The 27986-nt window shown below is 40.5% G+C and overlaps 1 protein-coding gene across 6 annotated transcripts; it reads right to left on the bottom strand.

Annotated features, from left to right (window-relative positions):
- Positions 1-19: 19 nt before the first annotated feature.
- Positions 20-27746, bottom strand: LOC121299656 (protein phosphatase 1 regulatory subunit 12B-like). 6 transcript variants are annotated; one of them, XM_041227535.1, is made up of 14 exons: positions 27682-27746; positions 27370-27504; positions 26247-26337; positions 25310-25486; positions 24095-24275; positions 23170-23297; positions 22956-22994; positions 8480-8496; positions 7251-7386; positions 6875-6979; positions 5496-5546; positions 5136-5186; positions 3062-3273; positions 954-1038 (listed from the first exon to the last, which is right to left on the bottom strand). In XM_041227535.1, exons 2-13 carry the CDS (start codon positions 27387-27389, stop codon positions 3139-3141), a joined length of 1131 nt encoding a protein of 376 aa, XP_041083469.1. In that variant the 5' UTR covers positions 27390-27504; positions 27682-27746; the 3' UTR covers positions 954-1038; positions 3062-3138. The 6 variants fall into 6 exon arrangements, with proteins under 6 accessions (XP_041083471.1, XP_041083472.1, XP_041083469.1 ...); XM_041227538.1 differs by lacking the exons at positions 3062-3273; positions 27682-27746 and adding an exon at positions 4573-4657 and having other exon boundaries at positions 951-1038; positions 27370-27582; XM_041227533.1 differs by lacking the exon at positions 27682-27746 and having other exon boundaries at positions 27370-27582.
- Between the last annotated feature and the right edge of the window lie 240 nt (positions 27747-27986).

The raw sequence follows: 27986 nt of genomic DNA, 5'->3' as shown, positions 1-27986 counted from the left end.
AACAAAGAATAACAGTATATCATTTTTTTAGGCATATAATCCAATAACTTACAAGGGTTCAATGCAAATTCACCTTAAAATGTACTTATATTTAACAAATATATCCGACAAAAAAAATCTTATAACAGCTTGCTCAACAGTATTTGCAAAAGTAATTGACTCAAAACAATGCCATATGTGTGACTGTGCATGACAAACAAACAAGGCAGGTCGCTTATCCAAGCATGTTCGAATAGTGATGGCCATTATTTATCACATAGACAAACATGAGCATTTGGAAATTAGGGTTTGACACCAAAGTCCTGCGATGCCTACAATCAGTGAACTGGGGTCCCAGTGGTTAAACCAGTGTCCTCTGAACAGTAGTCCAGCTCGCAGAAAGATCAGTAGAATTTGGAATCTGTAGCGATAGGAGGTTGGTCTGCATAGAAAATTACCTATATGGTCCAAATTCAGCACATGCATGCAAGAGACAGTAGATCACTTATATAGACTTAACCCTATAAAAATATGCATAGTTTTCATACAAAGCATAGAATATCTGGAACCCACTTGTTTGATAAAGTACCATGATATACAGCACAACAGCAATAAATTGACTCCAGAATTGCCATGATGAACCACAGTATCTGTGAAGAAAGCTCAGGAAGGCTCTACTAGAATCAAACTAGTTTCCTTCAGCCGTTTGAAGAGGGTCAAGGCTCTAGGCTTTACCCCACTTTGATGCCTCACTGATAGCGTCGAATCATGCAGCAGTTCTGGTTAGCCAAGCCGCTGGCCCTGGCAAACCCCATGAAGATCTGTCCAATCCAAGCTCTGTGTAGCAGTGAGGGCGTGGCTTGCGTACAGGAATATGATGTGTGCAGTACTGCAGTGTGCCAGCAGGTGCGCCTGTCTGAAGACACAGTGGGGAGGTGTGCTGTGGTGTTCCTTCAGTGCTGCCGGATCACATCACTTTGACAGCTTACTTATGACGCGGATCAAGGCTCCGTTCTCGTCTTTGAGCCTCTGGTTGTCAGACTTGAAGTCATTTAAAACCTGGGGAAGCAGATGAGGACGATAGGGGAATTATAAAGCTAATAACACTTTTGACGATTAACTATCATAGAAAAACAACTCCTATCATGATCCATCTATAGTCTGCAGGCTTCATCTTGTCTGTTTTTTTTATAATGTGAACAAGGTAAACTAAAATAAGATAGGGTTGCTTTACTGTTATAAGATTGTAACACTGCTCTCTGTTTTACATGTTGCCTGCACTGACACTTTTGTTAATATACAGCAATAAGTGTATATGTGCAATAAGAAGTGTATCTAAAATCAGGGTGGGGTAATGCAGTTCAGCAAGTGATCTAAAATTGGCATTCGCGATTCATAGTTCACCAGAAATCAGGGAGATATAAAATAATCTGAAATCAGAAGAATCTGAGACCCCATTTTATGCTATTTTAATTTAATGCGCAAAGAATACGCAGAGCAATCTCACTGCACAGCTTGAGTTCGCATGTTATCAAGCTTCTTGTACTTCTCTGCTCCCGACCTCTCAGTAGGAATATACTGCATGCAGCAGCTAGAGAATGGATTATAGAAATGCCAGGATAGTTAACAAGACAGTGAAAATGTAAGGCTGTACACTATTAGTCAGCTTTAAAGTATGTATAGAGTAAATCATTCAATGACCCCAAACCTTATCTGGAGCACTGTGTGTATATCTATCTATCTATCTATCTATCTATCTATCTATCTATCTATCTATCTATCTATCTATCTATCTATCTATCTATCTATCTATATCTATATCTATATCTATATATATATATATATATATATATATATATATATATATATATATATATATATATAATTTGTATAGTAACCAATTCAGTCTTTGTGCAAAAAAACAAATACTGTTCCTTTTTTAATTTATTTTGTTAATTGAATATATGTCATGATTTCAAATATAACTGTGATGCATATAAAATGACAAATCGTATTGAATAATGCAGACAATGGTATCTTGAGTGTAAGTAGCAAGCTGCATGCAGTGTCGTCACAGAGGCCACCGGTGCTGAGGATCTGCAGAGGGAACGGCATCTAGGTTTGAAAGGAACTTCAAATACACGAGGTACCTGAGAACTCAGCCCCTTAAGATAATTGAGAGGTTGACATTGCAGAGGCAGAGCACTCAACACAAGTCTACTGATCTCCTGCTTCGGAGGTTATCTGGTTTTACCTTATTTTTCTCAACAATTTTAGGAATGTTCAATTGTTTTCCTTCACCACAGCAATTCTCCAAAACAGCTCAGGAGAACTGAAGGCCAGTGGCCATCTCCTGATCCCACAGCCAAGTGGAACATGACAGCTTGCTAGCATGAGTCACTAGTGACATTTTAAGTTTAGAAATGCTTGCATGAAACAAACATTGCTAGATCCGGCTATAATGCTCGCACATTCAATGAGATTTTCTAGCCAACCAAGAGGAAAGACGCTCCACATACTGTGGCAGTTGTAATCATGCAACGGTTTTAGATTGCATTACTGAAAAGGGCCACCAGGGGTCAGGTTTTTGACCTAATAAGCACCATTGTAAGAAATTGAAGGGCAAATACATCAGCAAAATCAACATAATTCATTAAGGACTGGACCCTGTTCTTTGATCTTTTGCAGTAAAAGACATCATGGCCCCAAAACTGATGTATTTGTACTACAAAATATACAAGTATCAGTACTTTATATACTGTAGTAAAGACTATTATGCAAATAAATAAAACAACATTTTAGTCTAGATTACATTGTAATTGAAAATGGTTACATTTGAACAATAATGGATTTATTCTACCCAGGAACACAGTTTACAATCTTCAGAACAGAAGGTTCAATAGCAATTGACATAGTAGAGGAATGCTGTCATGTAAATGTTTGGATGGGAAAGTCTGCTATAAAAAGTTATCACACAGCCACCAGAAGTGCAAGAGAGAGAGAGAGAGAGAGAGAGAGAGAGAGAGAGAGAGAGAGAGAGAGAGAGAGAGAGAGAGAGAGAGAGAGAGAGAAAAGGCGAGACCTGCCTGGGTGCAGCCAGGAAGGAGAGATGTAGTGAAGTGAAGGAGGTGGAGGGATGGGGAGGAGTGAAGGGGGGGGTTAGAGGTCTTCGGTCTCCGGCAGTGGGGTGAGCCTTGAGAGTCTGCCGATGACACGTTTCATAGCTCGGTTCTCCGCCACCAGACGCTCGTTGACCTGCCTCAGGGTCTGGACCTGCCCCAGCTGCGGGAGGCTCTGCAGAGATCAGACAGACAGGGGAGGATAGGCACGGAGACAGACAGACAGATAGAGGGGCAGCCAGCGTGCAAGCGAACACACAGTGCCATTCACCAAAGCACCACAATATTGTTTTCATCTGTGCTCATTACATGTTCTGGGAAGATCCCTGTCCTGTTGTATTGTTCTGAATGGCTTATGTCAGCAGGGATGGTCCCTGCTTCATCCCACCTTATTACATTATTATTTATGTCTTCTCTTTCTTCCACCTCTTATCCATCTCTATGACGTTCGATTTAGGGGCAATTGCGTCAGTGGAAAGGTTAAGGGTCACACAGTTCATTCCAAATTGAAACTTGAAAAGATGTGCAGCATTAAACAAAGGCTGTGCAATTCATGTAGAATACCACATACACGTTTATATTGCCATCGTTTAGTTGGTATCCCAAGCATAATTAACCTGAAACCTGAACTGGTGCACAATTGTGCTGCTTCTGCAGTATGACAACTCCATGCCATGCTTTCAGTGATACAAGCGTGTTGCCTTTTTGGAAATGCCTTAACATCCCAGTTCAGACCAGCAGACCTGAGATCACACTGATGTTTAAACTCATGTGAAGGATTACTTCATACACTTGTTCTCTGTGCTTTCTCAACATTTTTTAACTTTGTAATGTTTAATCTGGAATTGTTAATATTAATCATTCTATCTGTCTTTGTTAATGAATTACCATGTATTCTATATAAACATGCCAATTGTACACTGTGCATATCCAGTTTTTCTGGTGACAATCCAATATTTCTCATTGGTTCAAGCCAATTTGTTTGCAGTCATAGTGATCGCCATAAAAACAACCTGACTGCTAAAAAAAAACTGAATTGAAACATATGGAGTGTGGGAATAACCATGCGGGGAAGATCTGAAAGCACTCCAGACGTAAGAAGACACAAAGATAATATGTGAAAAGTAAATCCTTCAAGAAGAGTGAAGTTTTACAAAATAGAGAAGGTTAGGTAACTGACCCAAGATAATGGCATTTGAAGTTAAGAGAACTAACACAGCATTTGCCAAATAATGAGTTTGCATTTTCTGCCTGATGTGTGCCTGTGAAACGGAAAGTTTTACAGATTGTCTCCCGTCACCCAACCTCCTCTGTTTTATAAACCCCAGGCTGGGTGAGATGGCAGAGGCACCTCAGGGTGGCACTGCCCCACACGACTACCCGCAGACCCAGGAAGGTGAGTTGAGCCTATGGGCTTTCTAGTGTGCAGCGTGGCAGTGGCAAGCGGGTTCGAGGCTCGGGCCCAACCACTCACCGGACTCCCAACCAGCGGCATCATATCCCCCCCCCCCCCCTCCCGGGGGCTACTGCAAATGAGACGCGGGTCTCAGAGAGCTGTCCTGAGTAACAACAATGACAACACCATCAGCAGCCAACACACTGATCAAATACACCCACACCTGTAACAACTGATTAAGGGACCATCTACAAAGAGGTTTATCTTCCAGAACGTGAAAACTATCAATTATACTAACACTGAAATACAATAAAATGCTGTGAGAGTGAGAAGGCTTTGCATTCCATTTTCCCTCATACATGTTTACCATGGTGCAATAAAATAACAGTAATTAGGCTGCTTTACCATGCATTTCCCATACTGCGCCTTTACCATAGTTTACCTTTGTTTGCCATGTGTTCTACACTCGTGTTTAGCCAGGCTTGAATAAGATTAGCCACTTTTAAAGGCTTACCAGTGTGCAGAGCAGTTGCCCGGGAGGGCTTGTAAAACACTGTCCCTTCTTGCTTCAGTCACTGTCGCTGATACAGCTGAATTCAGCCAGTGATTTATTCACATGGAAGGAGGGCTTTAAGGCTTACCTTCAATTCTTCTTCCATCTGAGAGACCTTCCTCTCCAGCACACGCTTTTCCTACAGAATAAAAGAGACGGTTCATTTCAGCCATCCATCACTAATATATCTTTACTGGGTCAGCAGGGACTAGTTTATTGCATCTGTCTTTTGCAACACCTATAAAGATATTATCAGTAACGACACTACAGGGATAATGTACACTGAAAACTCAATATAACTGTTAGACATGTGTTTTAGATTTTTATTGTTTTTGATGGTAACTGAGAAATATACGGCTGGCTTTTTGCTTTCATCTATTTGAAATACAAGGTCGGTGTTCTGCATTTAAGTAGCTAGAAGCAGCAGGATTCCTGTGGAGGTTTTTACCTTTTTCTCTGTCTCAAGCACAGTGGACTTTTCAGATATTTTGTTCTGTTTCTGAAACACAAAAGCGGTTAAGTTGCAGGGTTGCATCCACTTGTGCCAAATAGCAGACAGTTGAGTATTTGACTGGTATCTGATAGTCATGTCTTTTCTCATTAGCATACGAGCCCCTGCTTGTAAGTCTTTTATGTTCGCTTCTGGTGTTAAGAAACTTGGAAACCTACTGTCATATTTTTCAAGGCATGAAACCAGCGATTTAAAACTAGCTGTCTTACTTATTTGAAAATCTGCAGCCTGAAAAGTCTCCAGTAACAGATTTTTTTTTTTTTTAAGAAGTTAGTTTTATAGGGCTCCCAAGTGGTGCATCCAGTAAAGGCACTCTGCCCGGAGTGCAAGATCTGCCTCTATAGCTTGCAGATAGGTTGACTAGGGAGTCCTTGGCTCAAGGAACACCAGCTACCCCAGTTCGGTGGCTCCAGCAGGCCACTGCCGAATTGGCCAAACGCTGCCTGGATGGCTGAGGTCCCTAGGGAGTCCTTGGCTCAGAGCGAACACAAAAGCCAAGTGCTGACCGGCACTCGTAGTGGTTAGGTTGACGAGTGGCTCGTCCAGCTTCAGGGCAATTCAGATGTGGCTGCACGGCAGGCTTGCAGAGTGAAAAAAAAGCGGACGGCTGACGGCACTCGTTTCAGAGGATCATTGCAACTTATCCTTGGGCTTCAACCCGTAGGTTATTTTTTAAAACCGGTGGTCCACTTTATTTTGTCAATAAAAAAAAAATGCGGAACATGTGGCTGCACGGCAGGCTTGCAGAGTGCGCGGCACTCGTTTCAGAGGATGCGAGTGCTCGTCTTCATCTCTCCCGAGTCAGTTTAGGGGTTGCAGCAGTGAGCCAGGTTGAATAATAATTGGACATTCCAACTGGAAAATAAATTAAAATAATTGTTAAAAAATAAAATAAGTTAGTTTTATTTTTGAAACTGCTGTAGACTGTCGTTAAACGTGCCCTCCAGAGTCTCAAACTATTTCATGATTATCAAACGGAATTATACTCATTTAAACAGACTTTGTGAATAGGGTCCTGTGTTGGGCAAACAAAAAAAAAAAGGTTTTAAAACCTTGATTAACAAATAACCCTTGTAAAACACGACCACTGTATTTTTGCATGGTATCTTTGTAGTTTTCCCCTGGTTATACTATGCATTTACCAGAGTTCACCCTGGTTTGTCGTGTTTATTAATATGCTGTACCACACCTTGCTATTCTTTACCATGCTTACCTATGCTTTACCATGCTACCACTATGCTCCAATACACTTAGCTATGGTAAACTCCTATAAGGGAAAGTAATCCTGTAAATCAGCACTAACAGCAATACCCCACCTGTGCTACTTTGTCCAGCTGGGACCTGATCCTGCCCAGCTCCTCTTTGCTTTCTTCCAGTTTGGATTTCAGCTTCACGTTTTCTGTCAAGGCATCTTCGTACATCTGAATACATTTAATAAACAAAAGAAAAGCGTGACAGGAAAATGTAAAGAAAGAAATGATCTCGAGACCGGCAGCCTTGACTCAAGATTGCTTCTGTTCTTGTATTCCATAGAGATTCCAATTATCCCAGAATGGGATGAAGATAATTGCAAATGTGCTTTGCTGCCGGAATTCGGGAAAGCTGACAAAAAACATCAATCGGTTGTTACAAAGCTTGTTACTGTATACTGGAGGCCGCTAAATAGGTATTCATATTAAAACCACAGCTGACCTTCTTGAAGTCCTTGGCACTGCCCTCTTCCTCAGCTTTGCCCAGGGATGCCAGTCGGTTCTCGCGGCGGGTATAGGAGCTGGTGCGGCTCAGGAGACGGTCTGTGACGCTGTCGCCAGTGCCAGAGGAGTCTGACCTGGGGAGGAGGGGGTAAAGAGTAGCAATAAAGCTGCAGTGTCCAGCAGGCAGGTTCAAATCATTGGTATTAAGAAGTATTAAACACACACGAAGTGGAACCAAGTGTTGTTTCCATTGTAAAAGTATGCCAGTAGTTTTGCCCCTTTTCCTATGCATTTACTCAGCTTTGCCAGGTTTAACAATGTGATCCTGCTGTTTATACAATGCTTTGCACGCTGTCATGTGATTTACCAGGCTTGCTTGTACTTCACTACACTTTGCTGTACTTTTACCATGATATACTGCAGTATACAGTAAACTTTGGAACGACTCAGTATAGCAACATTATAGAAAAGCCTCCACTTAAACTAATGGCTGCAATTCCTATACTTGTGCAGTTTTGTGTATTTGATGACTCCCACAGGAAAACTTCTACTGGACTATCAAAGGATACTTGTAAACCTATTTTAACACATTTCTATGCAGACTTTCACAATTGTGTGTGCAGTTCCCAAGAAATGAAATAGCTCCGACGACCAGGAGACCCCCAGCAACATCTAGTTACATTTATACACATAAACAGGTCGCTGTGAATATCGGTCACGTAGCAGAGCTTCTTGAATCAGACAGCTTTCTAGATATAGGTCAAAACACATGGAAAAGGAAGTCATCCTGACCTCAATTCAAAACCCACGAGACCTTGTGCCGAGGAACAGCGTAGTCATATTAATGTTATCACAAAGGATAACGTTTTGCTAACTGGTCAAATTAGATCTCAAGGTTATTTTTATGTATCATGCTGGAGTGGGAAGTAACTGTAAAAATGTCTTAAGATAATGAATGAAACTCCCAGCTCACTCGTCGCAGTCCGATCTGCAGTTTATTATAGAGCCGAAAAGTGACTTCCTGAATGTAGGTCAATAGCAATTGCAGAAGAAACCCTTCAGAAAAATGTTCACTTGCTCCTTAACTGGAAGAAGAGCTGTCAGCTAGAGAATTGTTCTTTTTTTAAACACTTTTTTTTTTTTTTTAATTCTCTCCTACAGTGTATAAAAGCAAAAAAGAAATTTCTGCTGTAGTTTATTCTTAGATAAAGAAAAAAAGTTACTCACCTAGATGTTCTATCATGCTGTGAAATAAAAAAGAAAAGCATTAAAATCTTAAAAGTGAGAGAATACAAATACACACATACACACACACACACACACACACACACACACACACACACACACACACACACACACACACACACACACACACACACACACACACACACACACACACACACACACACACACAAATATAGATGTATCCGCTTCACTCATGTATAATAGGCCATTATAAGTTTTCTATCTATGTTATACTTTATTATGGATTTATGTTTTTTCTTTTTTTCTTTTCTAGTAAGTCATAGTGTTTTTTTTTTCATAAGGGGATCCTAAAAGTTGTATGTTGTCAGATTGTTATTTTCTTTTTAAAGTTTCGATTTCTGGTTGAAGCAGCGCCCCTTGTCCCATTCTGGGATACCTCAGCAATCAATCACAGGACCCTGAGAGCACCCCCAGAGACATGCAGCCCCAGAGAGCTGACCCGTCCCTCGCTACTCCAGTCTGCTTTGTTGTTCAGCTGCTGCCAGTGAGCCTGCTCCTTGCTTAAGCATTGTTTCAGGTCTGTAATGAATCGCTTAAATCGCTCGTTTCCTGAACAATGATGGAATTTCAGCTGAACGCCATGACTTCTTAGCTTGGAATGGAGAAAGCACGCACATCTGGGGTCATCTTTATAAAGAGCTCTTTTGTTGCTTTCTACAACAAAGACAGTGGGCTTTGTGTCTCAGGCCGGTTGTGAGACACTTGAAGTCATTGACTTCTCCATACAAGGAATGATAATAAACTTGTATTAAGGTTGTGTCTCCAGGCACCAGGTCACTCATTGTGGCTTATGGTGTTGTTCGTACAGTACAGCACGTTGTTAAAACTGGACAGACCCAGTGAGCTGTGGTACACTAGTTCAGGACTAGCCCCCATGATGCAGAATCTGTAATGAATTATATTTATTTGGTTTTGGAGGAGTAAGATTTGGCCAGTTGGTTGGGGGTCCATCGCCTGGTCCTTTGGATGAGGTACAGTAATAGCCTCCTTTGAGGCTGACCATGGGGTAATTGAGGGAGGTGGAGGGATGCTAATCAACTGAATGAAAAGAAGGGAAAGTGGCAGATCTGTTTATATATTTGATGCAATATGGGGGAGAGGGCCGTCCTTCCTCCCGGACTGAACTTAAAAACCTATCAAGGAGGCCCTGGTAAAGTTCCTACATACATAGGAAAATCAATGTGTGTGTGAGTGTGCAAGGCTGTATGAGGTCTCCATGGCTCTCTACTGGGAGCAGGAAAGCAGAGTATCCCCTTCTATAAGAACTCTGTAAACTCCAGCTGCTACTTCTCCAAACTACAGTGGAAGAACACATTGTTAAATATTTACCCCTTGGAAAATCTTGCAAGTGATTTCTTTTCCAGAACCTGATCTCATGTTCTCCACATTCCAGGAGATTAAGAGCTCTGCTGCAGCATGGGAGGGGTTTGTAAACACAGGGCACGTCTTTGTTTTGTTTAAAAGACTTGATTATTAAGTGACTCTGTGTCTTCTTTTCACGCTGCATTACAACTCTTACTCCTAAACCCTGTGCTTAGCAGAAGTTCATATAAGGCAAAACAACATAATAGTTTTCATTAGTAGTGGCTACAACTGTGTGTCCTCCTTGTGTTTAGGTGTGTGAATTCATATACAAGGCTACCTCTGAATCAGGTATTATGTACATTTCTCTGCAGGTGTAATTTTATTTATCTTTCCTTTATGTGACGTTTACAATCATTCAGAGTGATTCTGGGTTGTTCTGTTGCACCAGTATTTCATTTGAATACCTTTTTCTCAATCAGAATCCTTCAGGCATTGTCTGTTCCTGCAGAATCATAGTTGCCGGTTTCTTTTCAGCACTTCCTGATTCCAAAGAAATCACATGATGGTAGTTAAACGGGCACTGCATCATGTGATCCCTCGGAATGATTTTAAACATTCTAAAAAGTTAAGGGTGACAAAATAAACTGACCTGTAAAGCTACTCAGACTTCAATTAAAAATGAAAAAAAAAAAAAACTACCAAGCACACATTTCCAAAAAAGGAGGCAGAATAATGATAACATTGCACTGCATCGCTGTGTGTAACGAAATATAACGAAAACCAAAAAGCATGAAATGAGTCTGGTGGTCTTGGGGCTCAGTTATTTCACATCATCGAACTGCAGTTATCCAGTCCCTCTAGTCTATCGTTTCTCATCCAGTGCATCAGACAGAATCGTGCCCCTTGTTTGATACACACACACACACACACACACACACTGAAAGAACGCTGCTGGGAAAGAACACAGTGTACTGTCCATTCCCAAGACTCTGTCTGCCTCCTGCTTGACGAGCATTACTCCCCACAGATGACACAATGATCAGTCAGCTCTTCAAATAATCGATCAGGCAATTTCTCAACATTCGATAAACATCAGGCTTAGATAAATGTCACACTTAAATCAGATAGCTCTATTACAAATACAAAGGTGAGCAGTAATCTTTTTTATGAGGTAACAGAATGAACTGCTTCCAATGTCTCTGATAAAGTCCCTACAGCAGAACAACAGTGTCTCTAATTCTTTCTTGTTCTCTATAAATATGTATCTGTCACTGCTACAGTTGCCTGGCCTTATGTGGTCATGGTTTCATGTTCAGAATGTGTGGTCAGCACATGAGAAGGTCTTTCAGAAATCCTTAAAAAAAAAAATGGACAACCTCTGCCTAATGAAGACAAAGTTATTAGCACGTGTGTGTGTGTGTGTGTGTGTGTGTGTGTGTGTGTGTGTGTGTGTGTGTGTGTGTGTGTGTGTGTGTGTGTGTGTGTCTGTATGCGTGTGTACGTGTGTGTGTGTGTGTTTTAATGAAGAACAGAACATAATTCGTTGAGGAAACACCTGCAAATCTAATGGACAAATTGTACTGTCATTGGATGAATAAAAAGGGGGTCCTCTCACCAGACTGATGTATGATTGTTCATGCAAATGTATGCTATAGCTGTACACTCCCCTTGCCCACCCACCCCCTCCCACTTTCCGCTGCTCCTCTGGTTCTGTTGGGATCCACTGGCTCGGGCAGCTGCATCTCGTTACATTCTCGCTCTGTTCTGAAATTTTCCACAATAGTTCTATCGTGTCATACAGACCACACAAACATAGCAATTTGTTTTATGGGCTTGTTCAAAAGCCAGCAGCCAAAATCTTGCCTGGGAAAAGTTACTGTCCAGGCTGACTACTAGTTACAGCCAATCAATGAACAATGCAATACAACAGATTCATCAGCGTTGTTACAGAGTTAAAAACACATTCTCTTCTACTGATGTCAGCTAGCCCATCATTGACTGGCTACACAAGATGCTATTTTGTAATACAAAACATTTCGTTCTTTTTACAAACAGAAAAGGGAGTGATCCTTTGTTTTAATCCTTTTCCAGTCTTTAGTCAAACTCTTGTGCTCCATCCTGCAGATGAGATGTTAAATCAACGCCCTATTGAAAGTGACTCTGCATATAATGCACAGTTCACAGCCTGCCTCTGTAAAGCGCTTTGTGATGGTGGTCCACTATGAAAGGCGCTATACAAAAATAAAGATATTATATTAGGATATTGTTATTTGAAAAAGTACCACCAACTTGGCGCATAAGTTCCAGAAGTGACAGGTTGTGTATTATTACCCATCATAATACGCAACCTATTAAAAGGTTCTGAAATTACCATTGAAAATGATCTGAGCCATTTGTTTCTATCAGTAGCAGAACTGTGTCACAGCAGTTTGAACTCCTGGGCTCACCTGATAATGATAGGTAGCTGTGGGTTACGTACTACATATGCAAAAGCAACTGCTAGAAACATTATTAACAGACATTAACCATCTGAACTTCCCACTTAAAGACCATCTTTGACTTCTGTTTAACGTCTAGTTGCAGCCAGGCCATGAAAACGGCAGCAGCCCATGATTGCTATAGAAACGAGATCTAATCTAACTGTATCATCAGGCCCCTGTCCCGACAAACCAGGTCTCAAAGAGGAAGACAGCCAGGGTCAAGTGCCCTTACATTCCTTAAACCCTTGCCAGCCTTGTGGTTACACTTTTAAATTCCTCATTTATTTCATATTATAAACTGCCAAACACAAATATCACAATAACAGGATAATGTCAAATGAAATGGTGGCTTAAAGGCAATTTCCTGAAGCATGTTGCTGTTTAATAGTGCAAACTATTAAACAAACAAACCTTGCACAGTCTGCTTACAAACAAATTGTCACTTAGAAATGCATTCACAGCGTAAAACCTTTCATACTGAGCTGGAAGGACCAGCCTCTCTAATGCATTGCAATGTAAAACTGCAGCTCCCAGCATCTGTAATACCGCCCATATCAGTAACAGCAGGTTAACACATATCTAGGGACGAATGCAACAGGACTGTAAGCTCTCCCCTGGGCCCAACTTTATAAAGGTGTTTGCTATCCTGCTCAGATCTATTTTTGGTATAACCCCTTTAATATTCTAATGGCACACTCAAAAGACGCCGCTGATACGAGAACAAGTCACTAAATTAAAACTAAGCCCTTCTGCTTTAGAGCTAGAGTCGGACTGCTCATGCTTTATTACACTCTGCTAAGTGCTGCATTTCTTAAACTGCTTCTTAATGACATGTTCTCCCTTGGGATCGGTCCCAGTCTCTTTGCCAGATCTTTAAGATGGAAAGTATGAGCTTCACCCACCGGAATGATTGATGATAAACAGAGCCATAAAAGTACAGGTTTTATTCCCATGCAGAGATTAGCATGTATTTTTTCTTTCTTTGTTTTCTATATTAAAAAAAAGCACATTTCCTCCATCATGTAAACAGCTTTGCAAAACCTCAAGGGGATCTGGGGAAGGGGAAGGGGGAAGTCGGGGTGGTTGGTCTCTCAGAGCCTGGTACAATTATTTTTGTTTTTCTGCATAATTTCAACTGCGATATACAAGTACATTGATGGGACCTCACCCTGAAATAACAGACAATGGTTCAAAGAGGCTAGGTTCACCGTTCATCCCTAGAGACAAGGATTCGATTTCTCTTAGTCATAAGTGAAACTAAATAGTTAGCCACACAATTCTGCAGTCTCTTTGCTCACGAGAATACTAGGCAGTGGTGGCAGGGAAGAACTGAGGTGGCAGATATAAAAACAGCTCTTTAACTATGTATAAAAACAGCTCTTTAACTATATATATACATATAAATATAAATACAGCTCTTTATATATAAATACAGCTCTTTAACCCTGGGGGTATTTGGTGATCCACTTATTAACGTTTCTACTTACTGTACAGTGAAATACAGTTCCGAGAGATTCAGATTTATAATTAAAATCATTTAAAAAGACCCTGTTTCTTTCAGGTATTTCAAGCCTTCAACCTGAGATGAATGATTTAAAGTACTGTTAGTCTTTTTTTTTTTTTTAGATCCACCAACACTTAGATCAATTGAATAGAGCCTTGGGACTTCTTACCAATTTCACTTTGAAATTCTAGGATCAATGATCTGTTGGCAACTGTGGAATTTACAGTACAGCTACCACCACTGTCTGAAGTCCCACAGCCACACACCCACCTACATAAACCTTGAGATATATGCATAACATATTATGGATAATAATACTATGGACACGGTCTTATTTTCAAAAAACTATATATATATATATATATATATATATATATATATATATATATATATATATATATATATATACATCATCACATTTCTTGGCTTCAGCTACAGCCTCAAAGAAAGCTTTGCCAAGCTGTGAATTCATCACCTGACGGCTTCCTGCAGTTTTATGCAAGCGTGTTTTCAATTGCATTTTTTTTTTTTTTTAATACACTGGCATAACCTGGCACAGACAGAAATACGTTTCTAGTGACCTTGAAAGCATGCCAACTGAGTTTAGGCTAGACAGTTAAACAAACCACTGTGGTATACAGCACATGAATTTGTGGAGCTGACTCGCACATGCTCCCAAACCGTCTAGAACAACACCTTGTAATCAGGTTGAATCAGTGCCGTCCTCGCTGTTACTGCAGGCATTGTTGTATTTCTGCCTGACCCCTGCACTGTACCTATAAACAGTTCTAATTCCTGATTCTACTGAAGTGTGGCTCAGCCATACCCTACTCTGCAGACACCTCTGATCCAAGCTCACGTCAGATCTGTGTCTCTCTCAGTGGGTCAGTAAGGTAAAAGAATGCAGTGCTAATCTCTGAGTCCCCAGAGTTTATATAAAGCACACACACAGCTTTTAAAGAGCCTTATCCGTATTAACTCATGATCACTTTGAACCTTGACCTCCTTAAAGGAGTGCAAACCAAAGCTTAACAATCAATTTTCTTGCCTCTTATCTGCGCTTTTCTTAGCACCATAATCTCAGGCCTCCCCCTTTTTCATGCTTTATATATTTTACTTTACTTGCTGTAGGTCAGACTCACTCTGGTTAATGGCTATACTGTAAGGCAGTAGCCAACAGCACATCATGTCATTAGATACCACCTAGCTGTATGAACAGAATTAAGAATGAACAATAAAAGAGGTCGGTACAGAACTGTAGTTTCGTGTGTTGAGTTTACAAACCCCTAGTCCGAACAAGAACATGGTATCTCCCACTACTCTTATTACTCTCCTTTTCAAAACATTAGGACTTGAGATTAAACATTAGGACTTTGCAACCACTGTCCCAAAACCAACCCTCTTCCACAGGTAGAAGCAGAGAGGCAGACATACATCTCAAAAACCAGAGCAGTTCTGAAATCTGTTTCAGATCATCCTGCTGTGGTTTATAAATGCTCTGGCAGTATCCTTCTGCCTTATTATACACTGCTGTGTCTGGCAACCGCAACAAGACCCTTTCAACCACAACGGATTAATGCACTTGTCAGCAGAACGACTCTTTGGCCATGAAAAAAAAATCACCATCCTCCCTCATTGGAAATATCTCTTTATGCAAACATGAGGATCGTTCAATCCAAGATTGCATGCCTGCTGGAAAGACTGTTTTAAAATACTGTCAATTATCTCGTACAATATGTAACAGCATGAGTTTTATTGTATATATCATATGCATACAAATGCCCTTTTGATCTTACATAGGGAGTGAGGTCTTAGGGTTATTTATATAGGTTTCTTAGACTTTAAATCTGTGGAATTACTTGATAAGACCTATTTTTTGAAGTTCCTGGCAATATTGTAATTACTGACTCTCTGACTAGATGCCTTCAATACTGTTTGACACCTGCACACATGAAACTTTACTTAAATGGTTTTGTATAAGCCATTTACTTTTGATTGAAATAAAAATTAGCAAGTGAAATTGCTGAATCAGCAGTACACATAGACTGGACACATGGGTTTACATGGGTTTAAAAACCAACACTACACAAATACTGTGAAATTGCATGCCCTTTGATAATTCAATCATTGCATGTTCATGTACCTTGCATTTAAAAAAGAGGTGTCATACTTAACATGCAATAAAAAGATACATGTACTGGAATCTTTATTATTATGGTAAACTGCCGAGGGTTAGTTTTCAGGTCTGGAGGATAATAGCATGTACCACAGACTCAGTACATGAGCACTTCAAAAAACACATATTTTTCTTGGTTTATGCAAGTGTGCATTGGTACCATTTTTGGAAGATCCTTATTAGCTACGCTTTAACTCCTGAATATTCAATGATACCTCTTTAATTGTAAACCCTCTGCTGCCCAAAGCTTATTGGCTTCACTGCCTGCTGCAAGAGTCTCTGTGGTTTTCTGCAGAGCTGAGTTACTGATTCAGACAGGTTGCTTCATATTGAGTTCCCAGTGTGCTGAACATCAACTAGGGGTGAACAGGGCTCATGGGATACATACTGTACCAGTGCCACTTGAGACGGACCAACCTGGCTCAACTGATAGCAGCGAAGGAGAACAATGGGGAACCAGCTACAGCTTAGATGGTGTAGGTAGTGCAGCATTCGATACTGCTACATGGGGAACTGACATTTCTCTCTCCACTACAAACATAACAAATGGCTGTAGGTAGTTAGTCAAGTATCTTGTAGAACTTGTATAACAAGTTAACTTTACATCACTTCCAAAACAATCTGTTCTGATTGCTAAAGTAACCCTGTCATAGTAAAGCTATCATAATCTCATTAGGAATCATGGTCAACCTTTACATTGTGTCTCTAATGACTGTGGATTTACATAGTAGCTACTTAGTAAATACATGTGCACTTACACATCATTACAATGTTATTATGCATAGTTACAATGTACTTTTTTTTCGCAGGTCACATTTGATCATATTTACTGTGGGTTCATGGTAACCAGAACACCTGCACCAAACCAGATCTAATTCCTAGTTTTTTTTTTATTCCTGGTCTTGCAAATTGAAATGGGTCTTACTCCGAAGTTTTTGGCAGTAGGGGAAGGCGACGAAGGGGGGGAATCCGACTGTGACTTTCTGCTGCGTGACAGCTCCTTCGTCCGAGGGTACAGGGACGACATCTCAAATCTCAAACAACAAAAAAAACAAATCACTGGGATTGGAGTTTAAAAAAATCCAAAATCTCAGTCTAAAGCTGTGCAGAGAATCCCATCCATCCAGAAAAATCCATCACAGTGTTTTATACTCCCCTTCTGAATGTCCTAAACGGTACAGAAAGGGTCAGAGAGCATCCGGAATGATGCGATAAGGAGCCTGTCTCTTCCGGTAAGCCGAGACATTAAAAAAACATGTGAAAAATAATTTTAAAAGACTGCTTTGCTGTAAGAACCCAAAGCTGCCCTATTCTTCCAAAGAGATCTGACACGATAGTCGTAGTTAAACAAGTATTAAACACTCAAAGCCTCTCTCTCTCTCTCTCTCTCTCTCTCTCTCTCTCTCTCTCTCTCTCTCTCTCTCTCTCTCTCTCTCTCCCTCCCACGCTCTCTCTAACACACTGACGCTGTTCTCGGACTCAAACACGAAGAGAGGGTTCCGATTTTATGACTAGTATTTCAAGCCCTTATCCTTACACACACATAAGAAAGTTTGGTATGCTCAGTCTTGTCGGTGTTTATTCTGCTTTTATTCAAACTCACTCACTCTCACACACATGCCCCTCCCAGCCCTGCTCTTGCTTTGCCTGCTGTTCTGAACCCTTCCTAGCATCTGGGACAGAGCCAGGAGTGTTTCTGCTGCTCTACTGTCCTCTGCTTGGAATGGAGGGGGTGTACAATTCCTTATATGTCCACAGGCAGATGTATCAGTCTGGACATATAAGTTGCATTAGAAGTTGTAGGTTTATGCTAGAGTTTAAGTTAGACCCTTTGCTATGCAGTAATGTTTCCAAGTCTTATTTGATCCATGTCTGGGGTGACCCTTCTATTCTTTAAGTGCAATGCACTTTGGCAACCTGAATGAACTGTATACAGTACAGAGGTGTTTTATGAGGTTGGGGTCATGAGGGGCTAAACGCAGTAAATATTGAACCCCACAAAAACACCGACGTTTTTCTTTTGTTGTTATCCCCTGTTTAAGCATTTGTAATCATTATTGTAATTTCTATAATGCTTTTTTTTTTTATTTACCGAAGGAAATGGAGACAAACTTGTAGAGATTGTGATCCAAAAGTAATTTTGGCCACACCATTTCAAGTTAGTCAAAGTTCAAAACAAGCTTTCTGGCGGACTTTACAACTCTTTTGACACACTGGTTTAGATTCCTAAACGAAAGTTGTTTTGTTTTGTGCTGTATACAAAACAAAACAAAACGAAAAATGAACAGCATTCTTGCGAGTGATGTTTTCCACCTGCCACAGCCCTTCTGGTGACCTTACTTGACGCTCCTCTCCCTGTTATGCTAAGCTGTACATGTCTTGGAAAATGTTCATTATCGAGTCTCAAAAATGGAAAAAGTCAAGACTTTTAGTGCTTCTGGAAGCAGGGAAAGAATTCCCAGTGGCAACTTATACAAGCTTTGGCTGAAGAAGTCAAATGAATATTTTCCAGGACATGTAGGTAGGAAGAAATGTGAAATTGTATTTCTGCCGGTTGCACTATTACGGGGAAAATAAGGTCCTGCTATTAAGAACTAAAACTGATGATTGATAGATTTCAAAATGCCTTTTCTGTGTATAAACAGCCACTACAGTCTGGAAACATATGTATTTTTTTTAATGTAAAAACAATTTGCACATACTCTAATTTAACACGAGCCTGTCACTTTGTCTCTTTGTCTTACCGTGACTTCTTTGGTTGCGCAGAAGAATCACCAGAAGAATCACCTTGCTGTATGCTTTTTGACCCTTGATTTTTGGCAATTGCATTTTTGGAAATCAGGTGTTTTGATTGGCTGAGAGGGACTTCAATGAAAAGCAAGAAGAAATAATTTATTACTGTACTTTTCTACTGGACCGTCAACCAGAAGAACAAGCAGCAGCAGTCATGTGCCGACAGGGAGGTCAGCAGTAATAAACAACGAAAGAAAAATAAATGAAGACACTGTAGCGTTTCTGGCCTCCTGTGGGCTGTGTCACTGAAAACCTTCTTGAAATACCTATTTTTAGACCATGAAATGCCATCAAATAAGCAGTTTCTTACAGTAAAATAAATACAGCCCTAACAGTGAGCCACTGAGTTTGAGATTTCTTTTTGCACAAGCATAGCTCTACAAGGGATACTTATTTATATATTGTCTGGAAACAAAGCAACACTTAATTACACCTGTTTTTTTCCACTTATCTGCACATTGCAGCAGAACAGATTACATCCAACACAATGCATCACATCTGGCAGCAGTTATAAGGAAAGTAGATGAATCGCAATTACTCGACATTCAAGACTTATCCGAGGTGGTCCACTAGAGTTTTATACGTCATCATAAGATCTTAACCTTAATAGCTAACATATTGCATTTTGAATGGTTAACCTTTTGCAACTATGCTGAAGGCTTTATAGGACAAAACAAAAAAATAAATGAAAAAGTGGGGGTGCACAGAAGACTAAACAAATGATTCATTATTACTTTTTTTTTATTTCAACCCACATATGTCAATGCTCAGCTACTATGATCCACACAATGTAAAGACTTCCATACAGACATTTCCCAGTGGGCGTGCCAAAATCTACCATCACTGTGCAAAACAAAATGAAACAAGCAACAAATGCTAATGCTTGGGGATTCCCTCAATACAGGACTGTATAGTATTTTGATGTATGACTCCTGCAGTACAGCTATGGCCTTTACAACACTGGTAATATGATTCTGTGTATTCTTTTAGCATTCACAGCTTCAGTATACTTAGGGCTTCTGATTTTCAGCTTTAACTGATAACATTAACACCCCCGATAAAAAAGAAAATGAAATTCTTTTCCCAGTGCAGTTAGTTATGCAATGTACCTCCTTCCTGACTTGTATCTAGCATTGATTCTTTTTGAATACATAAAACCCACCCCAACTACTGAGTTGGGAGGATTGTGCGCGCTTTTAAAACAAGATCACAATTCAATACACAGGACTGTTCTTGCTCGTGGGATTTAAAGCTGTACTACAGTTAGGTAGGGAGGATTTACACACTTGTGGAATTTAAAACAGAATTACAAATGATACTGAAGGAGTTATACAGCACACTCAGATACTGTACAACACTGACATACTGATGGAATCTGATAGGGTTTGAACCGAGTCCTGCAGCAGTCTTTCCTGTAGTGAGAACAGCTGCACAGAGGGGATCCACTGTTGACATAAACTAAAAAATCCCAGTGACTTCACTCTGGCGCTATGGGGAGTGTGCAGTGTCCATGCAGGAATGCCGATGGGATTCAGTTTCTTTGGTTTGCTAGCTATAGGTAAGCATCTATTCCTGTACCCAGCGAGTTGAACGCTTTCAGTTAGACTAAAAAATGCTGGGTCTGTACCTTAACATCAACCACTGAACCAACACGTGAAAATACCTTACATGTGGTATAGCCTATTATTATTATTATTATTATTATTACTACTATCTGTTTATTTAGCAGACGCCTTTATCCAAGGCGACTTACAGAGACTAGGGTGTGTGAACTATGCATCAGCTGCAGAGTGATTTACAACAACATTTCTCCTAAAAGACTGAGCACAAGGAGGTGAAGTGACTTGCTCAAGGTCACACAGTGAGTCAGTGGCTGAGCTGGGATTTGAACCGGGGACCTCCTTGTTACAAGCCCTGTTCTTTAACCAATGGACCACACAGCTGCCAACAAAATTGGGATGAGGACTTGATTAAAGTCATTAAAATCTTATAAGAAGTTGAGAAAGTTAAGCCAGACTTCACAGCACATAAACATAAACCAGGGCCAAACTCAGCCTGTAATCAGTATGTGAGTTGTCTCTGAGAGATTCCCCATTCCACATGCGGTACCCAAACGTTAAACTGTAGCGCTCCACAGCTCAACAAAAAAGCTAGGTGCCTCCTCACGCGCCTGTTCCAATTGCGGCATTAACTATTACGAACCTCACAATTCATCCCTCACTTAGGATGTAACAACATGCTGACGCAAGTCTGCAGTTCGAATTATTTTATTTTTTATTAACGTAATATTTTTTTAACAAAGACTAAGTAAAGGAACCTAAATAGTTTGTTGTGTAAATACTTTTTTCTTTTGGTCATTCAGGTATTGGACTTTAAAACCTCTAAAAACCAAGTACCGCTCTTCTTTGAGTAAGCTGGGAACCACTGGGCTTAAACCTGAACCATAACTTTCATAAATCAAATATATTTGCAGTTCATAAATATAGTACATGGGCTGTTTAGAAAAAAGTAGACAAAATGCTGCACTACAGTGAAAGTGTGAGTCCTAAATAGGCATGGGGCAGCACTAAACACACAGGAATGTGTAGGCAGCGTGAACTGGAGTCAAAGACAAGATCGAGTACAGTGTTTAAACAGTCAGGAAGATCTGTGGATTAAAGGAGGCTTTGAAGGAAACTGTGCCCTTTCAAGGTAAGAGGCTGCAAAGACTGCAGATTCGGAGAGCTGCTGTTTTTCCCAAGTATGGTAAGGAATGTCGGGGCTCAAGTTTTCCAGGAAGCTGTTCACATGACCTGGGAAGAGTATGGTACAGGATAGAGTAGGTAAGAGGGAGACACTCCAGACAGAATGGCAGATTTCGCTTGTGGGTTAGAAAGGAGAAAGTCTCTTGATAACCATGTGAAGATGAATGACAGTATTTTAGTTGAAGGCTGTCTGAAAATCTTTCTAAATGACTGAATCCGTTGAAAAGGAGAAACATACCTGTTGAGGTTTACATTTCAAAACTGGGAGTCTATTTTATTTGTCAGTGGCGGATCTAAATACTGCCACTGAGCTAGTTTAGATAATTAAAATAGGTTCACCAACATTATGAGAATCCAACATCTAATAACAGCACACATGAGTCTTTTTAACATACCAGCAAAATAATTTTAAAAAGCACTATTTCTATCACTTAAGAAGAGCAGACATTCTTATTATCAGCTTTTTGTGATTGGTTAGGTTTCTCATTTTTTAACAGTCCTCGCAATCTAAACTGAATCTGAATCCAATGGTGGTGGTGGTGGAGGGGGGGGAGCTAAGACCATGGTATAGTCTTCCTTCAATGTGTGCTCAAGCCATGCCAAGATATCCGGATGAAAAATGTTCAGAAACTATTGCTTGGCAGAACTATGTAATATAAGGTATATGATCTATAATCGGGCAACAAACCCTTAATTTCATTTACGTTGTTATTGATTAAAAAATAAAATGTTTGCGCAGTCAAGCATGACAAAGATTTTGAAGCATCAATCAAAGTTAGCTGCAGTCGCATAAAGATGAGTTAGCTTGGAATGCTAATATCTATCTATTTGTCAATTGATGTCTCCAGATTCAAGAGCCCGGTATTTTCTGAAGACGTCTATCCACATTTAAGACCATCTTCCCTCTTCCCTTCATCAATTTCCTCAAGGGGGGGCCACCAGAAGAGACGGGCCCCTGGATCAGTCTTTGATTTCTGGTGTCTCTGGCTGCAAAGACTTTCTCAAACCCCTTTAGTGTTTGGAATAGTCTAGAAGCACAGATACTTTGATCCTTGAGCAGCTTCAGGAATCAAAGGTGCCGCATGCAGTTTCAAAGCCGACTCGGCTTGTTGTTTCTGATGAGCTGAAACACAGCCAGACTTGAGTGTAGCGGGGGCGGAAGCATCTAAGATGGTCACATTGTATTACTGAATGTGACCCCCCCCAGTATTTTGTGCGCGCCTCAAAAAAACACCAAAAAACCCAAATACCCTAACTAGAGAAGCAGGTCACAGTGATTATATATTAATTTATAAATAAAAGTGGGAATCCTAAAATATGTATTTAGCAAAATCCTTTCAAATATCTAAGATAGGAATGGTGCCGATTCAAGTTCACGTCCGCATTTTATCAGCTCCAAAACGAACAAATAAAACACATCTTTGCAATGACCTACCTCTGCTTCTTTTTCTCCCTTTTTATTAGCACTGCCTTCCTGAAAGACCAAGAGCATGTCTCAGTTAAAAGGCATTTGACTTTCCCTTTCATTTCTGTCATGTTTGTTCTGCGTCCCAGCCTTTCAGTAGCGGTTCAGTGCTGCTGTGGAATTCTAATTAGGTGAGGCTGTGGTCTCCTGCTAGTCACTGCCCAGATAATTTAAGGGACAGTACCTCTTGTCTCCCACAGGAGACACCAGTTTCTTGGCTGTGGTCTCTGGATTGCCGCCTCTCTTGCAGGGATTGCTGGAGCTCTGACTGGTCATTTAAACCATTCTCCTCTTCTACTCTCTTGTCAGATCCTGGACAACAAACCCACAACACAGAATGTTACAAGCTTACTTTACTGAGCAGGTCTGTCAATCTAAAAGAAAAATATATGACATTCTATAACGCTTTACTGTTTATCAAATGAGCACCGTCATAACAGAGCTGACATTCTACCAAGGTCAAACTAAGTTTCAAGCTATAGCTGGCAGTATTTATATGACTGCTTGGCATTTACTATTCAACCTCCAAATCTGTGTTACACGACAAGCCAACAGAGAAAATGAAGGAGTCTTTTGTACTTTACCAGAATTTTTACATGACCATCAGCATTGATGATGCAAAAAAACAAACTAGGTCATGACCTTGGTGTCCTCAGAGCTACTTACAGCCATGCAAATGACCCCAGATGCAGGACAACTGTATTTCCATCTGCACTAAACCTGTCTGAAAAACTTATACCAATATCAACTAAGAGTGGCACCAGTTTCATCTGCAGTCAACCATACAATCTGCTACCCAATGTTAAACAAAGATTGCCTGTAAGTATATTTTTTATACGTTTGTCATTTATAAATGAATACCCCACTCTTCAATATTAATATAATAATGTAATGCATTCTGTGTGAATGTTTTATTTTCTGTGGCCCAGGATTTGCCTCTTGCGTCCTTCATTAGAATTAGAGAGATTAAGTTCTGCCTGGGTCTGACAGTCCCAGTTTGATGTAATCTTGATCTGTTGCTAATGGAAACGAACTAGACTTATATTGAATCACTTTTTCAATCCAGTCTCAGTAGCAGATGGTGATGTGTGATATATTGGGAGCCTCACCACTCCTTTCCACCTCCCTACCCAGCCCTCTGGATGATGACTGGGAGGCGGAGCCACCTCCTGCAAGCCTATTGGTCAGCGCTGTGCCAGGGAAGAGAAAGCAGCCACTCGCAGAGGGTGATGCCAGGGGCGTGGTCGGACTCTCTGCCTGGGACCCAAATCGTGGTCGCCAGTAACCAAACTGAGATGCAAGAAAAAAAAAAAGTCCAGTTTTAGACCTACTGTAACAAAACACATGCAAATACATTCTGTATACTTTATAGCAACTAATCTAGCATATCTAAGATACAATTTAAAAAGTGTGAAATGTATCATGTTGCATGTTTACCCTAATTGATATTCAATGCAATTAAAAAGCAAAAGCGGAAGAGCGATCAATGACTGGTATCATAATAGGAAGAACCAGTAAACTGATAGAATGGTACTTTGGAACCATATCAGTGCCAGACCATATGCTACCCGTGCAAATCTATTAGCTGCCAAATGTTGGTAATACTGTGGGCTGCTGATGGTTCTGAGAAGGTATTACAATGATACACCAAAGGCATGGACTGAATGTCTAAAATACATCAGCAGCATGCAATTCACATACTAAAGATTGTGCTCTGAAGTTTACACGGCATGGCTTTTAAGTTTTTGTAACAGATCTAAATTGATAAACAGTTTAAGTGCTTTAGACTGATTACTGCAGCGGAAAGAACAAAGCCCAGAGCTTAACAGCAGCAGCGACATGTACCATATTCTGCAAACATAATTCAACTGTGTTACTGAACTCAGATGACCCATATGAAAAATAAATGTGCGTGTATTTTAAATATCTATACAGCCTGGATATCAATATTTTAAGATAACCCGCTCAATATCTTAATTTGTATACTATAAAATCCTGCAAATAATAGGCATGTGGGTTATACTTCATTCATTTTTCTGTAACAATTCAGTTGATTTCATATATTTACCCATGCAGCTATGTCCAAGTGCAACGTCTCCCATGACTGTGTCAGTATACTACAGATACAAGTAATATATTACAGTAGGTTGATTATTACAGATTTTCACTTTCTTCTCTCACCCCAATTTTAACATTTCAGCCCTGCATGGTATACTAACATGTATAATGCTACAAGGAGCTACAAGATAATAGTCAGCTCCTTTTTGCTTGATTATGCGGTGTCCGTGTCTTATAGAAGAGCAGCTCCCTGTCGCCCCCCTCACCTCCTCCTGACCCCTGGTCCACTGGGGGCTGTGCTCTCCTGGATCCCTTGGAGGCAGCAGCAGGGATTTTGGGACCTTCTTCTCCTCCTCCTGCCTGTCTTGCTCTGCCCCTCTCCTCTCCACTCGGGGGTAGCCAAACGTCTTCTCAGCCTCTCGGAGGTCTGCCAGAGTCACCCCCTGCAAAGATTAAAAGATGATCCTCTGTTAGGAAATGCCACTTTTTTTATGACATTCTCGATATCTGTGGTTGCTGCCTCCTGTGTGCGATGCATATTGCTGATGTCCTTGTTTACCCTGAACTATAAAAACACTCAACAGCGATACATTTAGAAATACTACAAAAAAACTCGAAGGCATCAAGAAAGAAAAAAATCACGTGTCATTACATTTTGTAATTTTTAGTATTTCTAAACTCAGTTTTGATATTTGAATCAACATACTCTGGGGTATTGTTACGTCTACCCTTATTACTGTAGCCACTTTTCGTCCTAATTGCAGCTTTCGCAAAAGTGGCCTGCTTCAGAGGGTGGCTTTGCAACGGCTTTGCTTTGGTTTTTGCTCTACTGTGAACGTCTCTGAGTCGGCTCACGCAGGCACCTTGTGAGCAACGCTCCCCGCAAGCCATCTCCTTAGGAACAGGACACAGGGCATTTACTGCTGTTGAGTGTTTTTATAGTTAAGGATAAAAAAAGGACTGCAGCAATCTAAGTCAGCTGAAACCGCAGACATGACAGATCACACTGTTTTCAAAGTCACCTCTATTTTTGTGTCTCATACTGATATAAAGTAATCAGGCTTCTGTTTGGCTGCTGTATTAGTGCTGGTGGAAACAGTACAAGAGGTGGGCAGTGGAAGGGCTGCTACCGGGATGCCCTTTAAGTAAGGGTTCTGATTAAGCTCTTGGATTAAAAACCCAGTGTTGTTGTCGTTTCCGAACCTGTGTTGACCTCCGTGTTTGCCGCGCCTGTCTCGACCGCGCCTTCCTCTGAGACTCCGCCTCCTCATCGCGCGCAGGTGTGAGGTACGACCTGGAATGATAAACCGAGACATTTATTAGAAAATACTTCATGAAGCCACCTGAAGCTTTACACTAGCAAGGTGTCATTAGAACATGAATGTCAATGGTTAGTGTTTTTTAAGAATCATCTAAATCTGTACTGACAAATGGTCCCCTAGACTGTGATTTTTACCTTTGCACTTCAGTGCCTGGGACCGGAGCCCTTTCATAGTGTCCTCCAATGATGATGTAGTCAGTTACAGGTTCAATAAGGATTTTATCAGGGTAATTGCTCTTAAAACCCTTGTAACGTTTTTTTTAACTTGTGCCCCGATCAATACCAATATTCCCCTTTTCATATATATTTGTTTGAAATGGTTTGCAGATTTATTAAAGGCACATTGCACTCTTCCTGACAAGCACGTTTCAGTAATTCCATCTGATTCTGACAGCAAAGCATTTGGGAATTAAAGGATAGCTGTACAATTAATGACTTCCCAAATTGGGACATGCTCTCTATTACTGAAAAAATCCCTAAGGCAGTGTTAATATTGACAGATTAAAATATGTAATGATAGAACATTTCTTAGAAATGTATGCATGCATATATATATATATATATATATATATATATATATATATATATATATATATATATATATATATATATAGATAGATAGATAGATAGATAGATAGATAGATAGATAGATGCATTTTATAGTACCATATGCATGCGTGTAATAAGTTTTACCTATCTACTCCCTGCATCCATTTGACATGTAGAGTACTTGATGCATCACCCATTAAGAATATCAATACTGATTCAAATAACATAGGTACTAATCAAGTACAGTATGCAATACACAGTATATAAACACACACTCACACGCAGACCCACGGAGCAATACTGACAAATCAATAAATGTATGGGAGGCATCGCATTTTACAATACAGTTTGTGTTACACTGCAGTCAGGAGATTAATTAAATTTGAATGATAGTCTAATATGCTAAAGCAGTGACAGGCTAAAACACAGAACGTACGAATTTGAGTATTTCAGTACCTGGTTATGCAGGCTTGCATGTCTGCTGTGAAGGTCAGGGGCTGGAGTAAGCAGAGTTGTGGAGAGACTGCAGTATCTGGTCTGGGACGGCACTGGCACAGGCTCCGGCTGAAGAGAGCGAGGGGGACACAGCCCCTGAATAGCAAGCAGAGAGACAGGCAGGCTATGGGACACTTCACCACGCTACTCTATCTGTAAGTGCCTGATTCAAATACAAAAGGGGAGGGCGTGCCATTTAAAGCTCCTCAAATCTTTATCTGTTCTCCTTTCCAGCCATGGCAATACGCTGTATCAATTTCTATTTTAACCTACCTGCTGTGATAAGTCCCTTTGCGTCTTCTGCGCAAGCATATACTGCAACATCAGCAGCCGCTCTGAATGTTCAGCAGAGTTGCTCAGTGGTTGGAGTGCAGGGCTGCAGTATGGAAGGTAGTAAGCTTGATTAGCACATGGCTAAGAGTGCTAGGCTGCAGTATGGAAGGTAGTAGGGCTTGGTTAAGCTGTGGGTTTGCTGAAGTGCATGACTAGTGTAAAATGTGGTGGGTTTGAGAATGTAAATGGTTAGAGCACTGGTTTTCAGGGTGGAAGGTAGTGGTTCCTCTATGTGTAGATCACTG

The sequence above is a fragment of the Polyodon spathula genome, chromosome 25 (assembly GCF_017654505.1).
Source record: "Polyodon spathula isolate WHYD16114869_AA chromosome 25, ASM1765450v1, whole genome shotgun sequence".
NCBI lineage: Eukaryota > Metazoa > Chordata > Actinopteri > Acipenseriformes > Polyodontidae > Polyodon > Polyodon spathula.
Note: the sequence above shows the minus strand (reverse complement) of the source record. Positions and strands in the feature narration are given on the sequence as shown.

Excerpts from the sequence above, each read along its gene's own strand:
- LOC121299656 (XM_041227535.1), bottom strand. The coding sequence starts at position 27,389 with ATGCAAGCCTGCATAACCAG. Across the intron at positions 23,298-24,094 it reads TAGGGAGGTGGAAAGGAGTG|GATCTGACAAGAGAGTAGAA; the intron begins GTGAGGCTCCCA and ends TTTGTTGTCCAG. Across the intron at positions 22,995-23,169 it reads TCTCCTGTGGGAGACAAGAG|GAAGGCAGTGCTAATAAAAA; the intron begins GTACTGTCCCTT and ends TTGGTCTTTCAG.